This window comes from Eimeria necatrix, genomic scaffold (assembly GCF_000499385.1).
Source record: "Eimeria necatrix Houghton genomic scaffold, Enh_scaff46, whole genome shotgun sequence".
NCBI lineage: Eukaryota > Apicomplexa > Conoidasida > Eucoccidiorida > Eimeriidae > Eimeria > Eimeria necatrix.
This window is the reverse complement of record NW_013654345.1, coordinates 86,635-110,755: the sequence shown is the minus strand read 5'-3', so window position 1 is coordinate 110,755 and position 24,121 is coordinate 86,635. Positions and strand designations below refer to the sequence as shown.

Here is a 24,121-nt window from a genome sequence, read left to right as displayed (position 1 = left end):
GCCTCTGTCCACTCTTGTTCGCCCCGTCAGGAACCATCATTTAACTTGCCGATAGGTACTCGGCCTATTTTCGGCACGGACAAGAAGGTACGCAAACACTCATGCGAAAACTGCACAATCGCATGCTTTATACGCTGTACAGACTCATACATTGATGTAGATGAATGTGTACAATACACATGCACTTCAACATACGCATACCACAAATATTCCGAATACATGCACGTAAGCGCACTTGTTCGTACAAACAGTACACAACTACCTAAGTATATCTACAGGAATGAAGTTACCTTAAAGTTGGTCCTTATTCTTGCGCATTCTCGCGCCACTACAGCCCTTTCCTCAGCAGCTGTGCGTGCCGCTCGAACTTGTCGGATGAATTCCCTGAGTTTGATTGACATTTTCGCCGATAGCGTTCTTTTCCTGTCCCCTGTTAGATTTCAGCTGTCTTGTTTGTCTCTTCCTTAGTCGTCCTGTAAGGCTCGGCTCACTTTTCAGCATGGGGCACCAGGTACTGTGGCTGTTTGCGCTTGTACCCCAGTTGCTGTCTCTGCCAGAAACAGCCCGTGCCACCTGACTGATGACTGTAAAGACCGTGAAAAGGAAACACGTAACGCTGGAAAGGACGACGAACCGCTATCAAGGAGACAACCAGCTTCGGCAGCCGTGTTGCCACCGTTGAAATGCGCCGGGCTCCTGCCCTCTGCCGCAGCTCCTGCTGCAGCACCTGCTACAGCTGCTGCTCCTGGCGCAATGCCGAAATTACTGTCACCTGCGGGCCACTAGAGAGCCTTCAGGGACCCTCTGAGTGCTGCGGGTGTTGCATGAGTTGTCCTGCGTGTACGGGCGCATACGACACCTTGCTTCCCCTGCATGGGACTCTTGGCTTCTTGTGCGTACAGCGTATTTCTATAGTTCCACTGTGTGTCTCCAGATGCAGTGAATCGAAGGAGACTCCATAGGAATGGTTCGAAAGCCCTAGAACCCCAAAAATTCGGCCGCACGGACGGAACCGTAGTGGGGCCTATGCTCTTCACAGTAACGAAATTAGTTGTATAAAACTCGTGCCTTTGTTCTTCTCCTTGTTGCTGCCGTTGCTACTGCTGCTGGCTACGCTATGCATTTGGCGCAGACAGAAGTCGGCAGCACAGGGGGCAGTCGTTGCTCCTGTCTGCGCTCAGGAAGGCTTGTCGTGCTTTGTGGGCCACTTCACTTATGTATGCGGCAAATATTAGTAAAATTCCAAAAGTGCAAAAACGGAACTCGCAGTAATTGGCAACAAGGCTGCAGAAAGCCGTGAGAAGCACGACAGCTGGTAGCGCTGAGGCGTCGCCGTGGACTTTCGCACCAAGCCTTGTCTACTTCTCCCTAATAAATTTAGATATTTTGAGTAATAGCGGTATTTTTTCCCCTTCATGTCTTTGCATTTTCCTTTGGGAAGACAAAAATTGACGCAGACTACACAGCCCGTTGTGTGCATCGGGGCTGGAATGTTGGTCGCCCTAGAGTACAGTATCCTCCGCAACACCGAGAAAACGCTGCAGTTTTCATCTGCATCTGCTTCAATAGTTTGGAGCAGCGTTTACATTCGGGGATCCCTGAAATCCCTTTGCGTACTGGCCAAGACCCCTCGTGCTCAGCTTGTGTCCTGTCTTTTCACTTGCCTATCGCAGCTGTAGATAGGCCGAATGCGATTTCGATTTAGATATGAGACATATTTAGCGACATATATTGTTGTATCTTGCTGCACAGGTGTATGCATGGGAGAGTTTGTGCTTCGTAGTCAGGGACGAAGTAGGATGCCGGTAAATGTGGAAATGTTAGGAGGCTATGGAAAGAGAAAAAGCATGAACAGCTTTTGCTTCTTCACAACATTGTCCTCGAAAACGACTTTAGACTTAGGATTTCAGGCTCCTTTCGTACGCTCAGATCCTTCCGGCGGGTTGTCTTGTAGCTAGTAGTTTTATGTGCAAATTTTGAAAGAATGCCACAACAAAAGTAGCCTTCCGTGAGTACGCGGGCATATGCCTTCTTCAGAAGAATCATTTTAGCAGCAAGTGCTTCAGCAGACGCTGTCAGCCGAGCCCTATGCGGCCTGCGGTATGCAGGATAAAGCATTAGACGAGAGTTTCGTCTGCCAAAAGCCTCCTTACATCCCTGTTGTTGAAGGAAAGAGGTATGCTCAGTGTTTTCATAGTTTTCTAATGTTACACTAATATTGCAGCTGTTGGATTCATCACTTTGTGCATGTAAATAGTAAATGCAGTCTTCTGGGAAAATGGCAATGAGCAACACAAACCGAGGTTCGGTTCCAAGAATAACTCCTTTCAATTGAAGTCCCGCGGCATACGATAATTCCAGACCGATGGCCCCCAAAGCGACTTCGCGACGTTATATGCTGCATAGAAAGCAGCTGGGAAGTCAAAAAATTTCAGTGAAAAGTGATCCTTTCCCGGACCAATGAGCCCACACCAAAGTCTGCCAGTGCAGGGTTGCAGCCGTCATTTCACGCTCCCTGTCCCATGCGCTTCCGAGTTGGAAGAGGTCCTAAAAATAAGCTATTTTTCTGGGGAAAGCATTAGATGGAGAGCTTTCGGCCTCTCTAGATGGCCACAGACAAGAGCTTCGCCGAGTTTGCAGGGAGTCTGCCCTGCTAGGTATGAAATGGTCTTCAGTGGCCAGCTGTGAGAAAGTTGCCAGAGCTTTTCTATAGAGAGAATCTGGCGCCATCATTCACGGCGCACCAAGAGTACTAGGGATAAAGGCTCAGGGGTCGCCTTACACTACAATAGGCTGAATCACCCACCTCCTGCCTCACCTGCCAAAGAGCTTTGGCCACACGTTTATCATGTGCAGCGTCGGCTATACTTTCCTTTATTCGCATTGATGACTCAATTTTTTATCGACAAGGCTTTCAGTGATCCTCGTTATTGCGCGTTTCTTGGCACTGGTAAAGTCGTAACCTTGCTTAGCACTGTGCGCTCTCCACCGGGGGGGATTCGCACACTTCTGAATTTGATTTATGAATAACTTCATGTCCTGTATTCAGGATGAGCCAGGCTATCTTATTCCTTTCCCTGTGCAGTACGCAGTGCCCCTGAGAAATGCTAAGACGCATGTGCGAAGTCGAAAATGCTTTCCCCGTGAGTTTTCCGGAGATGCTACTGTTGGTCTAGATGCACTGAGTACACTTAGCTCCTTGCTGTTTCTTCTAGACAAAAAAAGAATGAAGGCCAGCCTGTCGAATCCAGGAGAGAAGCCAAGGCTTGTGCGTAAGCTGCTGATGAAGCCTCCGTCTCTGTGCTTTCTTGGGAAATTCCTCAGAGATCTGTAAATGAGAAAGAACGACGAGCCAATAAGGAGCATTGGCAACGAGGGAATCGCTGACTAATGAGAGGATGAACCAGGCCTTCCTAAGACTAGTATATACCTGGGTGGTTATCCTAGCCTGTGCTTCTCCGCACGTCGCAGTCGAAGTGTTTTATGTTGCAGTCCTTCTGGCTTAGTTGGAACAGAAATATTAGCTTCAAGTGCCTGGTTCGCTATAGGAGGAACAAACTAGAGCCTTCTTCTTGCTATGTATTGCGTACTGCCTCCAAAGCAGATGGCTTTCTCTAACTTCTGCAGTAGAACAGAAGGTCTGAGCGCAAGGCATATCTAAGGGTTTGTGTAATGACTTTAACGATTGTGAAAGTCCATTTCTTGATGCTAAGGCCAGTGACTCAGTGAGACAGCCTACATTATTGCGCCATCTCAGGTGTGCAGGACGCTTCGTCAGGCAACCCAGGCGAAGACTCCCGCAGAAAGCCAGCGAAGACATAAGGATTCGCATCATCATATTGACTTCGTTGGATTGGGCGCGTGCTGTGCTGACAATCAAGGGGCGTAAAAGCGACTCGGCGGTAATGCATTCGTTGCAGATAGCAAAATCAAGTGGCAAGAGTCCCCGCAAAACAGCTTGCCCCGTTCCACCAGGCAGTTGACCCCCTAGAGGTAAAAACATTCCCTCCTGCATTGGAATTGCCCAAGGAATATTTACGCTTAGGGGTCGAGTCAACTTCCCCCAAGTAGTTGGCTTTTGTCGTGCCCGATAGTCTGTAGGAGTGGACTCGCATGATATTTGATGTAGCGGGCGCGGTAAAGCCACTCACCATTCTTGGCTGTCTGCAAGTGGGACTTTAGTCAGTTCATGCTTTTGCACACGTGGATGCGATAATCAGCCGGTGCGTCTGAAGGACATCTAGCTCACTCGCTATCCTTGTTGCGTTGCACCTGCAGACGCTTTAGTGTGCCTTCTGTCAAAAGCAAGCATTCTGCATTCATGGTACTTGCAGAAGTAGCCAACCTTGACTTCGCGACAGCCGATCACATTCGTGTTACCATAGTGTAAATGAGTGCACAGGCGTCTTATGACTTTGGGATCATCAACTACTCTCGGAGTTTTATTAGCAGTTTTGCACGAATAGCAGAGCTGCTGCAGAGTTGCTGCACGAATCAGCGTCGGTGAACGCTGTCTTTGCCCTGCAAGATGAGCAAGATTCGAGGTCAGAAAAACGCCACATATTCGCGCTAGCCCTGTTCCTGGCTAGCAGTGTGGGCTGCCTTTCAATGATTATTGCGATTTCGTAAAGCGACGCGATGACGATTGGCCTGAACAGCGTGAATCCTTTTGCTGGCCGTGCTTCAATCACAAGCCACTGCAAATAGTCCAACAAGCTCGCAGACTCTGCTGCTGTTTGGACTTTGCCAGTTCCATGCTTTTGAAGGCTCACCTTGGTTGAAGCATGCAAACCACAATATATTGCAACTACAAGCCAACTCCGAAAAGTCCTTTCACACTATTCGATGGATCGTGCTTTTGCGGGTGCGCTCATCTGCAGTGCAGCAGTTTGTTTGATGCTGCAGTGCGGTAGCGGGCTGTCTTCTCCGCTGCCTCACTGGGGCGTCACGTTCTAGGGTCCAAAACCCGCATCACAATGCTCAACTCATGGGTTCGCCTATGCCATTTGGTTTTACGCGTGCTGGGGACGGTCAGGCTCATCGCCTATCAAGGGAAAGCTGGGGTTTCCAAGCTCAAAGGAGCAAGAAGCAGCCGACGTGAAGAGCAACGGATGAGCTGTGGAGAGTTGGCAGGCTACTGCACATGGAGAAAAAAGTTTGCAAGAGGCACAAGAATTACACCCAGAGGCATCAGTGCTGGAAAAGCACTGCTGCTTCTGGAAAAGTGGGGGAAATGCATGTAAACAGCAGTCCAGATGATTCCAGGGATTTCTCCAGAAATGTCTGAGCGTGAAAATTTCACACGATGTCCAAACACCCTTACGAAAACTAGATACTGGAACTACATAAGTCGCGTATAAAAGCAAATGTCTACGCTTTCTGGGGAAGATGGTAAGGGTTGGGGCATTTTTCTCCCCGCTGTGACTCAACTGCATATCCCTATTCCGGATGCGCCTACGGTCTGTCCAGAATATCTCAGATTCGCGGACGTGGTGCCACCTTTTCTGTGCAGAAGTATTTGAATTTGCTTCGAGTTGACTTCAGCTCTGGCAGTTTCTGCTCACGCTGTGGAACTTCTGCATGCTAGCCCAGCCTGTGCAGTTGCCGTTGCATTAGAAGCGAACGGCTGCCGATGCTTCCACGGATGCTTGCAAGTCCGATCTTTCGTAGTGTAAGCTTGATCGCCAGTACCTGGGAGCTTGAGGCTGGTTTCACTCATTTTAAATGAGTTACATGCCGCAGTGGGGACCTGGTGGTCGCGAAAGAAGCGCAGTTAATTCGGAGCTAGTTGAACGTTGGTGGCTTACACGGCGCGTTAGGGAAGCTCACAGAAAGAACCGAGATGAAGCGGCCATAGCCAGTGATTTTAGCAGCAGAATACTTAAATGTGGGCTAGCAACCCGCAGTGATTGAAGAAATGCAGCGGGAAGAGTCCCGATTACTCTACGTGGACACTCCAAGGGATGCTGTTTCCTAAGCATTAGTTCTGCGGAGATATTCATTTAGAGGAGCTACAAGCTACACTGTGGAAGCTCGAAGTGCACCACTCTCTCAAGGAACGCAACCAGCTGCTCGCAGACGAGGTATCGTTACAGCTGAGTGGCATTGCAGTGGTACGACACTGAACGAGTGCATTTGAGCATGCCGCCCGTCGACTCTTGTTTTCCTGAATTCTAGTGTGGTACTGCTTCACGCGGAAGCGGTGTGCTGAGACTATTAGCATACTTGAGTAAAGCTAGTCATGCCACGCCACGATAGTGAGAACGAGTTTGCAACTGCAGCTTCGTATTCGTTATTAATGGGATGTATCTCCGCGTGACAGAGCACAAACCTAGAGCTGAAGGCCTTTGCAATCTGTTGCCAGTGCGGGGAAACGTTCGATTTTAGGAACTAGTACAATCTCGTCAATAAATGTCTTGAGTGCACCACAAAAGCGAAACATTGCGTCTGGCCTCTAAAAAAGATACGGGTTGTTATCATCCTCTCTCACTAGGGGTACATGTAGCAGACAAGGAGAAAGCTCAACGGCAGTGAAGGACGGCTGCTTCTGGGATTTCTCCAAGGTTTGTTTCGTATCCAGTATCTTCCCAGGCACTGTCTAGGATAAATTAGCTGCAGCTGCCACTGCATCACGCAGTCTAGTAAGTACCTTTCGCTGGACACGCGGGTATTTGCCAGTAGACGAGGGAGTCAACCCCTGTTGTGATCGAGGGAATGATTTTCTGTTGTGATCTCTGCACGTCCATCTGAGCACCAGAGAAGCTCATAACTGCGCGAGAGGCATCCGTGATGCTCTCACGTGAGTATTCCATGGAAAGTAATGCTGGGAGTCCGTCGGTATTATACTGCACCGTTGCAGTAATCGCCTTTCTCTGTACTACCTTTTAGTGGGTTGCTCTTTACAATTGTCGTCGTCTTTGTCCCTCGTTTAACATGTTCAAATTTTCCTCAAGTCTCCCACGCGCTGCTGCTGTTGTTGTTAGAAGCTTTGTGGAGCCGCCATACTGAGGCTAGCACTGCAATGAGGACTTCGATTCAATACATGAAGGTGCCACATCTTCTGAAGCTTACACTCGAGACAATTATTCTCTCAAAATTCCACAGTACTGAAGGGTATGGCTCCAGGATGGCACAGTTTAGTTCTAGCTTCACAGACCCGACAAAGCTCCACACACCCGGCATAGCTCTACAGACCCCACCCACTAAACAATTATATTCTTGATGACGAGGTTTCACCTTTTCGGGAGTCAAGACCAGGAGCTTCTGCTTCAAAGCGCTACTTGTGCACAGACCCTCCCACCTCGCAAGACAGAGCACGGAGGCTGCTGAGGGGTAACGTGAGGTTCGCTATCACATGGCTATCAGCCACCTCCACGAGATTGCAATACTGAAGCTTTTCTGCTAGATACAAAAATAGACTGCCACTGAAGGAAAAATGACGGCGCATGCTGTATTCTTCTAGTAGTCGGAGACAGCAGCACCGGGGCTGTTGCTCGTTGGTGAGCAGCGTAAGCGACTCGATCTGAAGCGCCGTTGTATAATAAACAATATCCCCAACTGTGAGTTATCGTTTCTAAAAAACTCCATGGTGACTCCAGCTGTTACCTAATTTGATGCAGCATTTCACTGCTGCTTATAGCTCTTCAAACTGTTGCTGCGGCGGCGGCGACAGGTATGAGGCAACGTTTGTCGCGTCACCTTTCCGCACATGAGGACTTTTTGAGTCGAAAAACATTTATTCAAGAAGACGAAGAGGTCCTAACTGTGCAGGGCTGCAGCAAGGGGGGGCCGGTCGCTGCTGCAGTTCTCTGTCGTTCTTTTTCCTGCCGGGTCGTGCAGCGAAGATGGCGGGGGCGAGCGCTGTGCTGATTCTGGACGGACGAGGCAAGGTAATTATTGGGCGAGACTACCGTGGCGATGTCTCGCTTGCTGTGAGTGATCGGTTTGCCAGTAAAGTCCTTGAACAGGACGAGGCGTGCGTGACCCCGGTGTTTGAAGACGAAGGGGTTACATATTGCTGGGTTAAGCTGAAAAATGTTTATTTGCTGGCACTAACAAGGCAAAATGCGAATGCTATGATGCTAGTGGCGTTTCTGCACAAACTGGGCGCCGTGCTGACGAGCTATTTTCACGAACTAGCAGAGGAAAGTCTTCGCGACAACTTTGTCATCACGTACGAGTTGCTTGACGAGATGGTAGACAACGGGTACCCCCAAACCACTGAGGTGAAAGTTTTGAGCGAATTCATAAAGAACCAGGCGCACCAATTGACCACGGCCGCCATCCGGCCGCCCACTGCCATGACGAATGCTGTGTCGTGGCGGTCCGAGGGCATAGTGCACAAGAAAAATGAAATATTTCTCGACGTTGTGGAGAAGCTGGACCTGCTTGTGGCGGCAAATGGAAACGTGTTGCGTTCCGAAATCCTCGGATCGCTCAAAATGAAGTCTTTTCTCTCTGGCATGCCAGAACTGAAACTAGGCTTAAATGACAAGCTGGTGCTGGAAAATTGCGGGAAATCGACGGGCAGAGGCCGCGCAATTGAGATGGAAGATGTCAAGTTTCATCAATGCGTCCGTTTAGCACGTTTTGAGAACGACAGAACTATTTCCTTCATTCCCCCTGATGGCGAGTGTGAGCTCATGTCGTACCGGCTGCACACCCAGGTGAAGCCCCTCATATGGGTCGACTGCCAAGTGGACATGGGAACTTCAGGAAGCCGTCTGGAGTACTTAGTCCGCGCAAGAAGCCAATTTAAACCCCGGTCTGTCGCTGGTGGAGTAGAAATTCGTATACCGGTTCCGGCAGATGCCGGTGCGGGGCATTTCAAGACCACCATTGGGAGCGCGAAATACGTACCGGACTTGGACTGTCTCGTGTGGAGCATCCGGCACTTTCAGGGCCAGAGAGAGTACAGCATGACGGCTTCGTTCGCGCTCCCTTCCGTAGAAGACGACTCGCGGCGTAATTTCATGCGCCGACCTATTCAGGTTGTTTTTGAGATACCCTACTTCACCGTCTCAGGCATTACAGTCCGCTACCTCAAGATCATCGAAAAAAGCGGATATCAGGCCTTGCCCTGGGTTCGATACATTACGCAGAATGGGGATTACCAGCTCCGCCTGACTTGACAATTGCAGACTGAGCTACAACACGTAAATGGGGTACGGCGTCTCCGCTGTGTGACGCCACTTGTCTATTCTGCTGAGAACTTCATCTCTTTGAATATATGCGCTCGCGGGTTATTGAGTCTAGGGCAACTCTGCGTGTGCAGTGCTGCCGCTTGCCTTGATGTTAACGTCTGCCCCTCACCTTGTAGAGACGCTACAGCAGACTCTTGCAGCTTTTGCTGAGCTTTACAGGCGCTGGGTAGGCTTTGCTGTGTGGGGGGAGTTGGGGAGATGGTCCGCGTACTGAAATCGTTTTGCAGTGGTACTCGCCTTCTTAGATGTCGTATTGCCTGCTGCCTGGACAGCATGTACTTTCAGGGTTTTGCTTTTAAGAAAATGCTGTCGTCGCTTAAAACATAAATTTACTGACCAGTGCCTCCATGGTTGCAACTGATGCTGCTGGATTCCACTCCTCCTTACATACAAGCAAGGCAAAGGAATACATATAGGCTTACGCTAAAGGCGCAAGATTTAGGGCTGGGCGAGGCATTTAGGCTGCGTGTGTTCTGAGTGTCTAGTAAGTTAATGTTCCCCTACGTATTCAGCAAATGGAGTGAGCTCCATACTACTTTAGCGAGCCCTTAGAAGCCGCCCCGACGAGCTGTGGAATTCATGTGAAATGCATACAGGAATGGCCGACAGTTGGCTTGTTATCCGCAAACTATGGAATCACTTTCTCTGTAAAGATGCACATAACCCGGAAGCCATCAGTAACGGCTTCCAAACTGAAAGCTTGCATAACAGGGAGTAACTCCTTTGTGCAACACTACTGCTAAGTTACTGTAAATATCTTAGGCACCATTGTGGCATTGGCGCATCTCCACAGAAGTGACGTTCTTACCAGGGAGTTATCCCTGTGAGTGGTCTTGGTAAGTCTGTTTAACAGCAGGCGGCAAGTAGCCGTAGCAGAACAGTGAGCACTTTGTGTTAAGTCTCACTCGCTCGGTGCTGCCCTGCCCTTGCATGCAAGCTGCTGAACTCTGAAGTCATCCTGGCAGCATAGTAAGTATGCAACTTCGTGAGTCCTGCTTGGTAGTTTCGCATGGCGTACTTTGGGTATATTCTTGCTTGCTTAAGGGAAAGCCTGCACGCACTGGTCAGCACGCATAAATAGTGGAAGCCCAAAAACAAATTGAAGGTTTTTCCTCGTGTTGGCTGGCTTCTGCTCACACGTAATGCAGAATTTAAAAACTGAAGCTGAGCACTGGAAGTACCCACGTCGTGCATCTCCCGTGTCCCGATCGCCATATTGTACCGTTGTGCGACAGCAACGTAGCTGCATGACTCCATTTGAAGGCTTTTGGCGCCAAGCTCAGCCAGTACAAGAATGTCAAAGCCCCAAGTGTACATGAATGGCTGTAAATATCTGTGAATCTATTGTTATGCACACCACGTCGACACACCCTAAGGATTCAGTGAAAATTGAGTGAGCATGGCGGACAGTGGATAAGTATAAATAAATGCCAAACAACCACTGTGGCAAAACGCTTCCTATGGAAAGTCTCATGACCCATGAGCCCAAACACGCACCCACTATGTAGCGCAACGGGAGCTCATTTTTGGGCACGGGTCGCGGCCGTTGCCCAGCAGTCCTTCTGGGCAAGCATCGCGACGGCGAACTTCCTATCCAGGTCGAGCTAAGCGTGAACAACGCTCGATAAGTACAAGCACACAGTGATTATCAAGAGCACGGCGAAACACTTGTCCCTTTGTGGCACGGCCAGCCACGTCATCAAATGATGTAAGACAGATGCCGCCAGGGCCTAAGATTACTCTGCACTGGCGAAAGCAGCAGTTTTCTACAGTTGGCCCTCACAAGGCAGACAGGGTGTGGCTTTTGGTTAAAATCCCGGCACGGTCTACTATATTGCCGAGCAAATATTTAATGGCCTGAACAAGTTCCCAAGCGTGGTTGCCCTAGCGACAGCACACGCCGCCCTCAAACTCGAATGTGCGTGGTAAGAAAAACACGTCACTTGCCAGTCTTCGCAGCATTCGACAGCTGCCATTTCGGTAAGGGGATTACATACCAGAAGTAGGTACGGGCTTCTTCGTATGCCGAATCCCTCTGCCTATACTGCACTTGGCAGAAGGCACAAGCAAGCTGTGCGGCCTCATCACGTGGGCCTGGCACATACAAGCTGTCGGCCCAATCCCAAGATAACATAAATGTGTAGGGCTCGACACTGCAGCATTGATGATTTGTGGTTTGTGGTTCAAGGAAGGTCGGGTGACTTCATACTGAAGAAGGTAAGTCCCGACCGACCGTTTGGCGCAAAAGTTCTGGAGATATTATGCAGAAAGCTCCTTCATAGGACACGAAGATAGTGGAATGGACTCTGCGGATTTCTGCCGCAATCGCAACGGAGTGCTGCACTTATATAACAGCCGTCCTAGCCACTCCTACTGCCACAGTAGCGTCAGCCTCTGGGCCAGTAAGTGACAGTCAAATAGTGCAGCAGTGTCAGGAAGCACACTGGACAAAGCGAGAATATAACCTACCATAATATGCCCATTACGCCAAGGCCCGGCTCTTCGGTGATGTCTGTTGTGTTAGAGCTATAATCTGAACCAAAGCCCAACACCAACAGGGTAGAAGCGCCTTTTCAAGGAAACACTGCACAGAAATGGATGTTCAGCAGATCGAGGAGGCTCTGCAATAGATGCCAGAGAGAGAGGCCTGTTTTCGCAGGTTGCTGGCTTGCTTGTGGCTGTGCAGCAGTAGCTCCGGAAGGTGCTGGGAGTTGCACAGGAAAGCTGGAATCTCTGTGCGAGAGCACGAAGTGTTTTGAGGGTTGCTACATTGGTACTCTTCTCTAGGCATAGCATATGGTCTAGTGGGGTCTGAATACAGCTTTGGATTGCCTCCACGACAAATTTAAAAGGCCTTTGCGCCCCTAATCCCTTGACGTTCGAGATTTGGAAGAAAGAAGTTGAATAGGCAATTTCTTCAGGCCCGAAAGTTTTGGAGGAAACCGTGAGAACTATATATGAACTGGAAGAGGTAAATTGGAACAACTGCGTGGGAAAAAGCTCGCCTTGCCGGACCTAAGGTCTTACAGTAGAAGCACCCCAGTAAAGAAAACAGCAGCAGCCGCGCATGCGTTTGCCACAGCTGACAAGAAGCTTTAAACGGCTTTTGAAAATGACGATTAGAGTCGGAAGGCCATGCTCCGCTTCAAACTTGCAGCCAGATAATCCTTTGTCTTGAAAGGGCGCTGTGCAATGCCACTAGGATCATAAAAGACTGCTTGCAGTTGATTACAATGCAGACTCTGGGACAGCCGAAGGCTATAGACATCAATCTTATACTTCCTGAAAGATGGACGTCGTGGATATTAAGTTGCCAAGGCTGTAAGTCTGCGGGTGGGCAGAGAGCAATATGGGGTGTAGTTAAATTGGGAGCGCCAGGCTATGGCGTTCGTTGTTTTTGTTGGCAACCACGTAAAATGGCTTCCTGAGCGTTTGAGCAGAAGCGGCTCTGCTCTAATTAGCTGCAGAGCGGGCTCCCAGGCATCAGTAGAAAAGCTCCAACAGTAGAGATAATGCGTTCAAACTTCTTCAGTCGGGTATCTGCCAGGACATGGTTTAAGTAATACATTACCGGCACGCCATAGCAGCCGTGGGTTGGAAATAAACATCGGTAGCTTGGGAAAAGCCAGACTAGGGACCGCGACTAAAAGCATATCCAGCGTTGCCACGTATGCTGGCACTTGCTAAATACTAATCCTAAGCGTTTGTTCATTCCAGCATTGCATTTGTGTGCGTCAGTATCTGACATCGGCGCAGCGTTCGCCAAAACTTTCGAAAAAGGTGGCAATCCCGGCTACTGTGCAATCCAGGCAACCCGACAAGCACGCACAAAAGGCTGAGCAGGAACCAGTCAGTCCCACAGACCTGAATATGCCAGAAACAAGCGAATTTGTCTATTGGTTGAACAATGCTTTGCAGAAACTCAGCATTCCGTCACAGAAGACCCAGTAGCTCTTTGAGGTTGTAAATAGGGGTTGATAGGGACCGCGAAGGAGGCTTTGAGTCATGCTGTTGAAAAGCCCGCAGTTACTGAGGGAGAGGTCAGACTTGCTGGCCTTTTCCAAGACAGAGGCAGTGCACCTACAGCTGTGTGAAAAGAAGCAGACGCAACAACGTTGCGTCTCTTAAAGGACATCCAGTACGGGCCGTGCCACTCTCAGCAAGTAACAACCGAGGTGTAATGGAAGTCAGCGCACATGGTTGTGGCACTGCTGAATTCCGGAGCCACTCACTTACTCACATCACCAGGCGAAGTTCGATGGCTGCAAGTAGCACCATGGAAGTTCAAAAAGTCTCCACATTTCACGGTAGCTGGCAGCGCTTTGAGGCTAGGCCACGTAGAAAATGGCCTGACAGTCAATACAGTGATCGTGTATAGCACATGCGGACACTTTGTTGCCAGAACTCCCTTTCTTCTGTTCCGGGGCCAACCGTTGCTGAGTTCTAGCTGTGCAAAGTGGGACTTGCGCACGGAAGGATAGGAGAACGGCCCGCAGTGGCTGGCAGGAAACAGAAAGTCCTTGCCTGACATAACCATCAACTGAGACGTGCTAGTCGAATGAAGTACCTTTAAACCGGAAGCTACCTTTAACCTTACTGCGAAGGAAGCCTAACGGTGCATAAAGGATGTGGTAGAAAAGATTTCCTCCGCAAGAGCAGAGCTAACGGTATGCAGTTCTCCAAGAAAATGCAAAAATATCAGGGCAAATATGATGTTTCAATTCGTGAAAAGTGTAGAGTTCCGTGACAAATAGAACTCTATCCAAGGGAGTTGACTCAACTCAACGCTAATGCCATAATAAATCCACCTTGGAAACCGGGAACTAAGTGCCCACTGTGGCAAGAATGGATACATGCTGCTAGGCCCACTGATGGGGCCCAAGGAAGCCTTAGTTCCCAATAGACCGCGCAGAGAGAAGTTGATGCCTTGGGAATAGCTCATTGTGCCAAGGGAAGGCGCACACATTTGCTCACCTAATAGTGTGGCGCCGATTACGCAGCAAACTGTCAATTTACGATGGGCTACCGCGAGTCCTCTATATGCGCCTTTCTCTCTGTGTAGATCTACTGTGAGATGGTCTGTGTTGGGAGTGGTTAGTCATCCAATAACCTCAGCCTAAGGCGAGATGGGCAAGGAAGACGTTCTTCACGTTGCCAAGGGCGGAAAGCTATAAATGCAGCGTGAGACTGTTGGCTGCACGGTTAATTGTTCTGGTCAAAACCCCGCTGAAAGTGCCCACTCCGATGTCGTTCGAGAAAATTGACAATGCTGAATAGCGCAGTTCTCGGATAGTGGTCAACCAGTGGCAGCTTATGTCAATGATAAATTTCGCTGTGTGCACCCTACTTACTAATGCAGGCATCTTTGAAAAATGCTCCGTGGAATGCTGCATGGTGCACACAAATCCTACTTGATAAACGTGAAACAAGAGTTTCAATGAGAAGTGACTCGCAAAAGTCAACATAAAGTTCCTATTCCGCGTACCATAACGCAGTATAAACACAAAGTTAGACGAGTTGGCATGAGAGGGATCACGGGTCCTTTTCAATACCTCATGACTTCCATGTTCTTTTTCTTGTTATCACGGAAGTGAAGCCACTGTAAATGCGTCGTTCTATGCACACATGCTGGGTGGACAAGTGATCTTCCTTGATTACGCGATTCATAGTTCGAAGCTTCAACGAATACACCCCAACTTCTTTTGCGTTAACTTGCATTTAATAGCATTGGTTACTTGGACTGCGCAGTTCGTGCTGATGGCCAGTAGGGCAGTCCCTCAAAGCGTGGCCCGAAGCGTGACAGATCGAAGGACAGGCCCGACAGTTTTCCGGAAAGGAAACATGCGGATTATATAATTTTAGAGCTAAACGTGGTTGGTGTTTAGAAAAGGCTTTATTAGATTGGGCTTGAATTGAACGGGGATATGCAATTGTTTGAAAATTCCCTATTTTTAGATATTTCTCTATTAATAATATTTTTCGTCCCATGTCATTAGATGATATTGTTTTGGACTGCTGATGATTCCTGAGTCTGAAGCCCTGGCAGAGCCATTCGTGGCTCTTACAAGTATGGACTCCTCAGCACATCCCAGCAGCTCAGTCCCTCGAGCGTATACTTGCTGTTTACAATGCTTCACAAATCGCAGATTCCACTAAGCTCTTTATGAAAAGAACTAATGCTTTTGGCATGGCTGCTTTCGTTTCGCTGAAACAGCGGTGAGCGTCTCCCCGCTCCGTTAATCACATGAAAAAAGTAGTATTCCGTGCACGAATTAAACGTTGGCTCCGTGATATGTGTAATGGGGCTGTATGTAATATATTCATTTCAAGCCAGCCCCTCTGCAGCCCTCCACGGCGATTGTGTTCAACTACGGCGACGGCATTGGGACATCTCCTGTATGAATCTTCCAGGATTATATAGTTGTATGATGCTTGTTTAGCGACCTGTATTATGTATACATGATCTTGATGATTGCTTGCTTTCGAATCTTTGCTCTAAAACTGTCTATTACACCACAGTGCAAGCAGACTGAATGAGCGGCAGCAAGGTTAACTTCGAACGCAACTGGCTACTCCAGTTGAGCGCCTCCATAGATTTCTTAACTGTACAAATATGTCAATTAGTTACGAGGAAGGTGCCGTAACTCTGCAAACATAGCGTTCCGGAGCCAATTGGCCGCACAGGGAAAACATTCAACGTCCGCCTGACGTGCCGTAAAATTTTGGTGTTAATTTCTCGGGCTATTATAATGCGGGTAAGATAGAGGACTACGGATCTTGTGTTTCTCTTAAATCACATAGAATCAGCATAGTAGCAGTAATGGACAACGACAGATTCTCAAGCACTGGTGCCGCCACCAACCAGCTCTACCGTGGCGTCCGCACATACCGAATGTGTGGCAAGGCAGACAACAGTTAAATCTTAGTGGTTAGCTTCATTTGCACGAAGCTTCTATAGGGTTGATATCTGTGTAGGCAGATTAATGTTTTTGCATTGCTTTTGCCTGCCGTACAAAAAATTGCGGGCAGCGTGAAGGAACCAACAGTGTTTGTTGTGCAGCGGCGCAGAACAGCCTACAAGAATGAATGGTACAGCTCGAATATGACAGGAGCGCTCATCAGAAAACTTAGTTAGTTGATTATTTTCATGCACGCGGACACAATCAAGCGTCTCCGTCGTTAGGACAGTTAGGCTGAGCAGCATGAAGGTCACAGGGCCCCAACGCGCGATGGGGCTGGCAAGAAGAGAGAGACGAACTAAATGCACAAAAGAAATAATAAATCGAGTTGTGATGTAATTGGAGAGCTTTACAGTGTTGTGGTTATTTCGTTGCGTATACGGCTGCCTCTCCTTACTGCATCCGCGCTACATCCACTGAAATGCTCGATTGACAAGTTGTGCAATCGAACCCGTCGTCCTCCACGTGCAGCGATAGAAGCGAATACGTGCTCAACCTATTTCTGTTTTGTGATTTTCGCAAACCTTAGGGCACCGAGGAAGCCGTTTGTTGCGGTTGAGGCGCCGTGCTGCGGCAAGCAATAGCAGATTGGGGGTCTGACAGTGCCAGTCTGACGATGTCGTACATGCTGCAGCATCTCCACTCGGGGTGGCAGGTGGTCAGTTTTTGAGCAGTTTTTCGCTTCAAGAGCACTTTTAGCTCATCATGAACAACATGTTTTGGTTTCCAAATATCATGCACTTCCTGTTTGTAACCGGTTGCGCGGTGCTTGTTTACTAATGCTGTTCAAGGGACTGTGAAGCAGTCTCTACAGACAAGCTTCACTTTCTCTTAGCTTTCAGTCCGATCGCTCTTCAAACAGCCAAGCGCTGGTCCGCCCTGTGTACTTCGTAATTACCTTTGTGTACTGCTTGCTGGTGACATGTGCACAGGATCAGGCTATCTTGACGGAAGAAGAACGCCTTGTAGTGAGTCTAAGGAATAAGTAATTTGTACTTCTGTTTAAGTGTTTGTGTGCCCTATCGCCGCACGTCGGCATGCAGCGCCCTCTCCTACTTGTTGAATCAGCTTGGCTAAGTGGTCTGTGGCGCAGTGCATTCGCTTTGGCCATGACTTCGACCCCGAATGCATGAAGATGGACGAGCTTCTCTTTAAGGTGGCTGAAGACGTCAAAAATTTCTGCGTTATCTACGTGGTAAAGACCAGACTCTCGGTTGAGGCAGATTTGTAAAAGCGTACTCACAAATACCGCACAGTGCGACTCGAAGCGTCCCATAGCCATTCCTAAACAGCTGAGAAATAGAATTTAAGATTTGCATCAGGCCAGTGATTTCATCTACTTGGTGCTCTGGATGTAATATTCGGAGGCATGCCACGGCCGCGGGGACCTTTGAGATCGTACTGTGCTTGAGACTTCATCTTAGGAGCTGTGCCACGTCGGCGGAGTCCTATTAACATGATCATACTGCGGTGTCGCTGTCCTGTAGTTGCAACTGCAACTGCAGAGTTTGCCATCTTTGCTGCAATGTCTCAGGTGGACACGACAGAAGTACCAGACTTCACCACCATGTACGAACTGTATGACCCAGTTACTGTCATGTTCTTCTACCGGTGCGTCCTTGGCTTTTTCTGACGCCTTTAAGAGTGTTTCCGTATGATTGTGTATTGGAGAACAAAGAGAGTTTTGCGTCACTTAACGGTAAACCGGCGGTAAACCGGCAATAACTCTAACAAACGCGGAGATTAGCGCGCTGCCCGTATTGCAGAAACAAGCATATGATGATCGACCTGGGAACGGGAAACAATAACAAGATTAACTGGGCAATGAACAACAAGCAGGAGCTTATAGACATCATTGAATGCATCTACAGAGGAGCACGGAAAGGTAAGCGGGAGCGCGAGATGGCTGTAGCGAAGAGGCAGGAGGACTAGCGTGTGCAGTCATTTCCTGTACAGCGGTGTAAACATGTCTCTGTGTCATATTTGAAGGCCGCGGTCTGGTCATTTCGCCCAAAGATTATTCAACGAAGTACCGCTACTAAGAAGGATGGTGCTGCCTGGACATCCACAGTGGGCATTCCAGCCGAGCCTTGATGACGCTTGTCAAACCGTCGCATTGCACATTTTAAATTCAAGGTGATTCCACAGCGACACAAGACAATTTTTGCGATTAGGCGCTGCACCTGCCGTCACTCCATTTGGGCAGAATGCATACAAAAGAGGCAAGGAGCAGAAGAATTCAACTGGCCATGTATTGGATAGTTTCCGCCAAGGAAGGAAAAGCTGCCTATGATGACGTCCACTAGGATTAGTTCTGTATTTATAAGAATTGTTGACACTACCGGACGTCTGTTGTAGTCTGGCTGGAAGCAGCCTTAAGTGTTGCAGTTCTTGGTTCCCTTCTTTGCGTGTCTACTTACGATCTCCCGTACACATCTGACAAACGCATCAACGGAAAATTTTCGCATGCAACCGGCCAAGTTCATGTATCGGATTTTGCCAAAGATTGGCCGTTCAGCCCAACCCTGGTCGTGCACCCCTGCAACGCTCCACATACATCCCACAACTCCATTGGGGTCGGTTCCGTCTAGTGAAAATTTGTCGTTCAGTAGCAATGCGGTATTGAGAGCGATGTCAGCTGACGGCGTCCACTCCAGGATTTTCTTTGCCCAGTACATCCGAAGGAAACCGTGCATCTTCGCCGTGTGGACCAGCTGTGACTGCGCCGCGTTCCAGAGTTCATCATGTGTCTTGGAGCCTTCAAGCTGCGAAAGGGAATATAGATGCTCTCGCTTGTCATTTTTGTGAGCTGCAAGCGTCTCCTGCGCCCATATGGGGGCCCCTGTTATCTGGTTGTACTTGCTGTTATAGAATGTGAAGTTCTCGGCGAGCTCTCTTCGGACCACAAGCTCTTCAATAAAAGATGCCCTCGCCGCAGCTGCAGTGGCCCCAATCTTCGTCGCAGGTCCCATATCCTTGACACTTGCAAGACAGCGCTGAGCGCTGATCTGTCCAAAATGCAGCCATGGAGAGAGCCCGCTCTGCGAGTCCAATACGGGGTTGTTTCGCGAAGTGTACGCCAGAAGTTTGGGCACTGTGCAGAACACTTTCATTGCTTCCAGGCCCGCAGCCGCACCGGGCCTCCAGCAGTGAGGAAGCTGCACGCGATTATCGGCCTTCAGCTGTTCGAGTATATCCGAAGCGCTGAAGCTTAAACCTGTTGGCCGCCCGTACCTGATGGGGTGAGGTTTGATGGGCGGGAATTCGCAGTCAAACTCGCTCAAGAGACGCATGACGCGTGGCCGAAAGGTGCGGGCAGAGTACTGAAGGCGCTCAGCAAGACGCAGGTTGCTGCATCATAACGGCTTGTAAGAAGTAGATTCTGCTGCAGCGTAGTATGCTGGAGTGCGGCGATAATATTTGTGGTGTAGCCTGCTGGGAATACGACACTTTTCACAGGATTCCAAGTGACGCTAAGATACGACGTAAGGACATGCAGTGCAATCTGGGAGGGAAACAGCACACTTTCATCGGACGTTTAGTCATAGTGGGACTTGTCACGTTTTGTGTAAGCATGGCGCTGTGCGCACGATGCATTCTGCATGAAACTAACTGTACAGCAGAGGCGCAGAACACAGATAGAACAGGCCTCAACCAAACGGCACCGGCTGTATTGAGTCCACAACGCGCGGAGACTGGAGCTATTCATGCTTCCTACTAGGGGGGGCAAGCCGAGGGAAATTTGCGTTCATTCACTTTCCTAACATTTCTGACTAGTTTTAGAAGGTTCAAAATAACTGTCCATTTATTGTTAGCACTTCTCGTCATCCTTCTCACTTCCTGCTTTTCGGAGGCCAACCAAACAGGTACAACGTTATGCGCATCTATTTGGTACAGGGGGCATCGGCCTTCGTGCTGGCAGATTTCCGTTGCCTGGTTCACCAGCTCGGTGGGGAGTCTGCAGGCGGCGGTCGCATAGTGCAAACCAAATGCGGGCCAGCAAAAACGACCGCAACACAGCAACACCGAGAGGCGGCCGCATATTGCAAAATGAATGCGAAACAGCAAAAGCGACCGCTACACAGCAACAGCACCAGCGGTGGCTTGCAAAGCTTGCATATTGCATCTACAACCACGGAACAGATCGGGCGTTACTTCAGTAATGTGTCACGGACAGCTGCATGCCTGCTAGGATCCTATGTATGTTGCGCACCTCAGTGGCATAAGGTCACAAACTGCCAGGCGGGGTTTCAACTGCGCCACTATCTTTTTGAGCTGCTCCCCAGCCTCTCTTAGGCCAGCAACAGCGTCTGTCTGGACGACGGGATGGCAGTGGAAGGAAATGTTGTGAGCCGCCAACCCCGCAGCAAACTCCTCTAAACCTTTCAGATGGAAATCAACGTGACGACTTGTCCACTGGAAGGTGTGCCCAGGTACGACCAGGTGAAGAACATGTAAAGGTGTCCCTAAGGTAATTGCGACATCCTGAAAGCGGAAGACACAAATAAACGACTTGTGATTGACTCGGCCATGTTTTGCTTTAATTGGGGCTTCCTGAAAGCTGAGGACAAATAAACGATCTGCATGATCGACTCGGTCCTACTCTGGTGTAATTAAGAAGGGAATTTAAGCATGCAGTCAAAGGAACGCGACGAACGGCGGAGGGCTAACCTGAGCAAATAACAGAGCCCAGTTATCTTGAAGTCTAAGGTCCCTTTGAAGTAGGCATATGACGGAGTTTCCTTCAGTGTTAGGATTGCGCAAACTTGGAGTGAGGCAACGAGCCCTTCTGCTGCCTGCAGTGTCCTGCAACCAAGACCTGTTGGTTGCATCGAGAGAAGGTTGGGTGAAATGGCATTTTTTGCACCTCTGAAAGTTTGTTGATTCTACTCCTCTTCTCTTTGTGCTGCTACTGCACAGCTTCTCATCTTTGTTGCGTCCAGGCATTTTCCGAATGTTGGTGTGAGGCTCTGCCCTTCAGGACAGGTGTGTCAGGGTGACAAGTCGCTTTGGAACAAGCCAAATATATTGACATACATTGAAACTATCTCAATGAATGAACGCCTAATGAGCTCTGATAGTAGGCTTTCGGTGAACTCCAACGTACGCCGACGCTGAAGTCCGACGGTCACGATGGTCACCTGCCACTGTCGCCACAGCGTTTGCTGAAGGCAGTATGATGGCAAAAATTGACATTACATTCAAGCGATCTGCGTACAATTTTCGTATTATGAGAGCCTGCTATCTCTCAATTTTTCGAGCAAGCTCTTCAACATCACAAGAGTGCATGAATTCGCCTTGCGTTAACGACCAAAACAACAGAACCTGCAGTTCTTCACTGTCAAAAACTCGAAACGATACAATTTCTTCAGTGCCAAACAAACCCTTGAGCGATCCTTCAGCATGTATGTACATTATTTTCTCGCTTGCTTAAGGAATACACGTTGCTTCGTTGGCCCGTCCAGATCAACTGCACAAGCCATCTACCTTCATTGGAGTTTACGGCTCTCCCTAGCTCCCCTACTCTGGCGAAGATGGCAGTCCCAACGAATAGCGCTGGAAGTTTGTTTTTTTAGCCACGGGATCTAGCCTTTTCTGAATTGGGGAACTGCCTTATTTGCTTGCGTAGCGCAGCAACCTCATAATGACTGTGACGCATTAACTCAGTCGGAAGCCACTGCACAGCACAAAGGTCGCATTAAGCAGCCCGAAAAACTGCAAATGCAGTTTATTATAAAAAATCAATTGCAGTTGTTCTGGTACATTTGACTTCACCAGTGGCCAAGCTCTTCCAGGCGCCAACAGGCGCAGCGTTGTGATCCTGCAGATTCATTGGGTGAAGTTGGGCTATGCTGGTGTCAATGGATGTAATTGGGATCTGCCCTTACTTGTAATATTCGGTGGCCTGGTAGCCAAGCTTCCGTCTGCAAGTATTCAGCGTAGCTACACAGTTCCGAGTAGAGCGAACGCATTTGGAAGTGACGCAGCAGGCGACTGCAGCATTCCATTCCAAAGGAACCCCTTAATACCGACGTCGAGAGGGACAACGAGTTCAAGATATACAAAATCAAAGCTTTGTAGCTCATGTCACTGTTTATGCGTAAACCCCAAAAAGGCACCTAGTATTCCTTGTGATGCATTGGGAACATTTGGCGGAACGCTCGTGCCTTCGTGTTACCTGGGCGGATTGAGGCACAGTCAAAGCGAGTGAGCCACCAAAGAATCCAAGGATGCGGGTGTCACAAAGCAAAATATAGCTCAACACTCGATTCAAAAACATTCAGTGCATAAGGCTGATCTGTTACGCAACGTCATTACTTACTTTTCGAACTGAAGGTGCCGAGTTAGTGGGCTTGTAGCTTGTGAACCAACGCAGGAAGCACTGCTTTCTACAGCCCAAGGAAGCCTTTTGAATGCACGCAATTTTAGTGCTAATCTCAATGGATGTAGCTAAGATCTGCCTTTACGTGCATTTTCGGTAGCCTGGTAGCCAAACTTCCGTTTGCAAATATTCAACATAGCTAGTGTTGTGGCGTCCTGCCTCGTCGGCCTCTTTTTACTTTCACATCTGGGCAGTGCAAGAGAAAATATAGATCAGTATTACTCAGCTGTACGTGTCTGCGACCCCTGCAACGGGGTACGCAGCAGTGATTGGGACTGAACAGTTCCTCATAATGAGCTCGTTGAGATCTACACTGCAGAAATTTCTCAAGGCCAATATTGAGGCTGACGCCGAATTTACCTTTAGCAGTCTTAATGTCTTGGCGCAGGAAACAGTACATAGTGAACCAACTGCTCGGTGAAGCCGACTGACCGTGTAAACGGTGGGACGATGGCCAAAAGTCTGTCTAGTATTTTCCGTTTGCCCATTGTTCCGCCTTTTCTGGAAGCCGAACAGCTTAAGCCCCCATTTTCGATGGCGCTGTGCAGCAGATCCGATCACAGCTATGGCCTGCGTTGGGTTATGGTAGATCGCGCCTCAGCTTCGGCAGAGGGCCCCGAAACTGCAATTGCCAGGATCGATGAGCTACTAGCCTCTTTTTTTTGCTGCAGGCCCCAGTCAGCAGGACTAGGTTTTCGGATTTCTCCTGTCCTGGTAAACTATTGCAGAAGTCATGTTACTCTTCGCTGCTACTTTTCGATCTGTTTCAGAAGCTGCTTTCCTCACTCCGACATGCCCCCATTGCCCACCCTGAAAGAAGGCGGAGAGAATAAAATGAGCGGTAAAATTTAACACTGACTGCACTGATGATGCTATCCCTTCAAAGAGTACCCGATAGTACGCAGAATAAGGTCTCTCCGCAACAATCGCTGAGTGCAGTTCTGCTCTCACTCTACCGAGCACGATCCTGCAACCACTTAGCATTTTTCTCTACGCATTGTCAAAGCGCTCTTTCAGATGGGTGGTAAATAAATTTTACGGCTGAGAAGGCTTTGGAAATGTATATTTTCTAGCAATTCCGCAGGGGAAGTTATGGTTTCATATGGATATAAGCGAATTATCACTACTCTATCCCCATTTCAAAAATGCTCCTTACTATCACTAAAATATTTCATTGATAGAAGTCAATAGTCTCGGGTTACTAGAGAAATATTCCTGTACTCTGTTGAGGAAGTGTCCTACCACGCTGCTTGCGTTGCACTGTCAGCCCCAGCCTTTCCTGGAGAGCCTCTCTGTCACTGGGCATTAGTCGAGCCATGAAGCTCCTACAGCTTTCGATTGAAGCTAATTTTCAAATTCATTTACATGCATGTTCCTTCGCAGTAGCTATAACCCCACTGTAGTGGGGTCCACTGCGTTGAGTTGGGCCCACTGCCACTTGCACCTGTCCACTGTGGAAGTTCTTTGTTTCCCTGAATGAAGCCTGAGATGAGTAAACGGACTGGCTGGAAGAAAAGTCCTTCATCTGACCTTTGACGTCTAGCCGCCAGCGTACAGTGACTGATGCACCTCCCGAC

The 24,121-nt window shown here is 48.9% G+C and overlaps 3 protein-coding genes across 3 annotated transcripts; 2 read left to right on the top strand and 1 right to left on the bottom strand.

Annotated features, from left to right (window-relative positions):
* Positions 1–7,844: 7,844 nt before the first annotated feature.
* Positions 7,845–9,131, top strand: ENH_00056570 (mu1 adaptin, putative; the record flags this gene model as incomplete). Its single annotated transcript, XM_013581630.1, has 1 exon — positions 7,845–9,131. One exon carries the CDS (start codon positions 7,845–7,847, stop codon positions 9,129–9,131), a length of 1,287 nt encoding a protein of 428 aa, XP_013437084.1.
* Positions 9,132–16,778: 7,647 nt separating this feature from the next.
* ENH_00056560 (mitosis protein, putative) lies at positions 16,779–18,094 on the top strand (the record flags this gene model as incomplete). The annotated part of the gene is made up of 5 exons (XM_013581629.1): positions 16,779–16,820; positions 17,095–17,130; positions 17,256–17,357; positions 17,697–17,773; positions 17,929–18,094. 5 exons carry the CDS (start codon positions 16,779–16,781, stop codon positions 18,092–18,094), a joined length of 423 nt encoding a protein of 140 aa, XP_013437083.1.
* A 443-nt stretch (positions 18,095–18,537) lies between these two features.
* ENH_00056550 (DNA photolyase, putative) lies at positions 18,538–21,109 on the bottom strand (the record flags this gene model as incomplete). Its single annotated transcript, XM_013581628.1, has 4 exons — positions 18,538–19,485; positions 20,000–20,120; positions 20,376–20,647; positions 20,834–21,109. The coding sequence occupies 4 exons, from the start codon at positions 21,107–21,109 to the stop codon at positions 18,538–18,540; spliced, it is 1,617 nt and encodes a 538-aa protein (XP_013437082.1).
* Between the last annotated feature and the right edge of the window lie 3,012 nt (positions 21,110–24,121).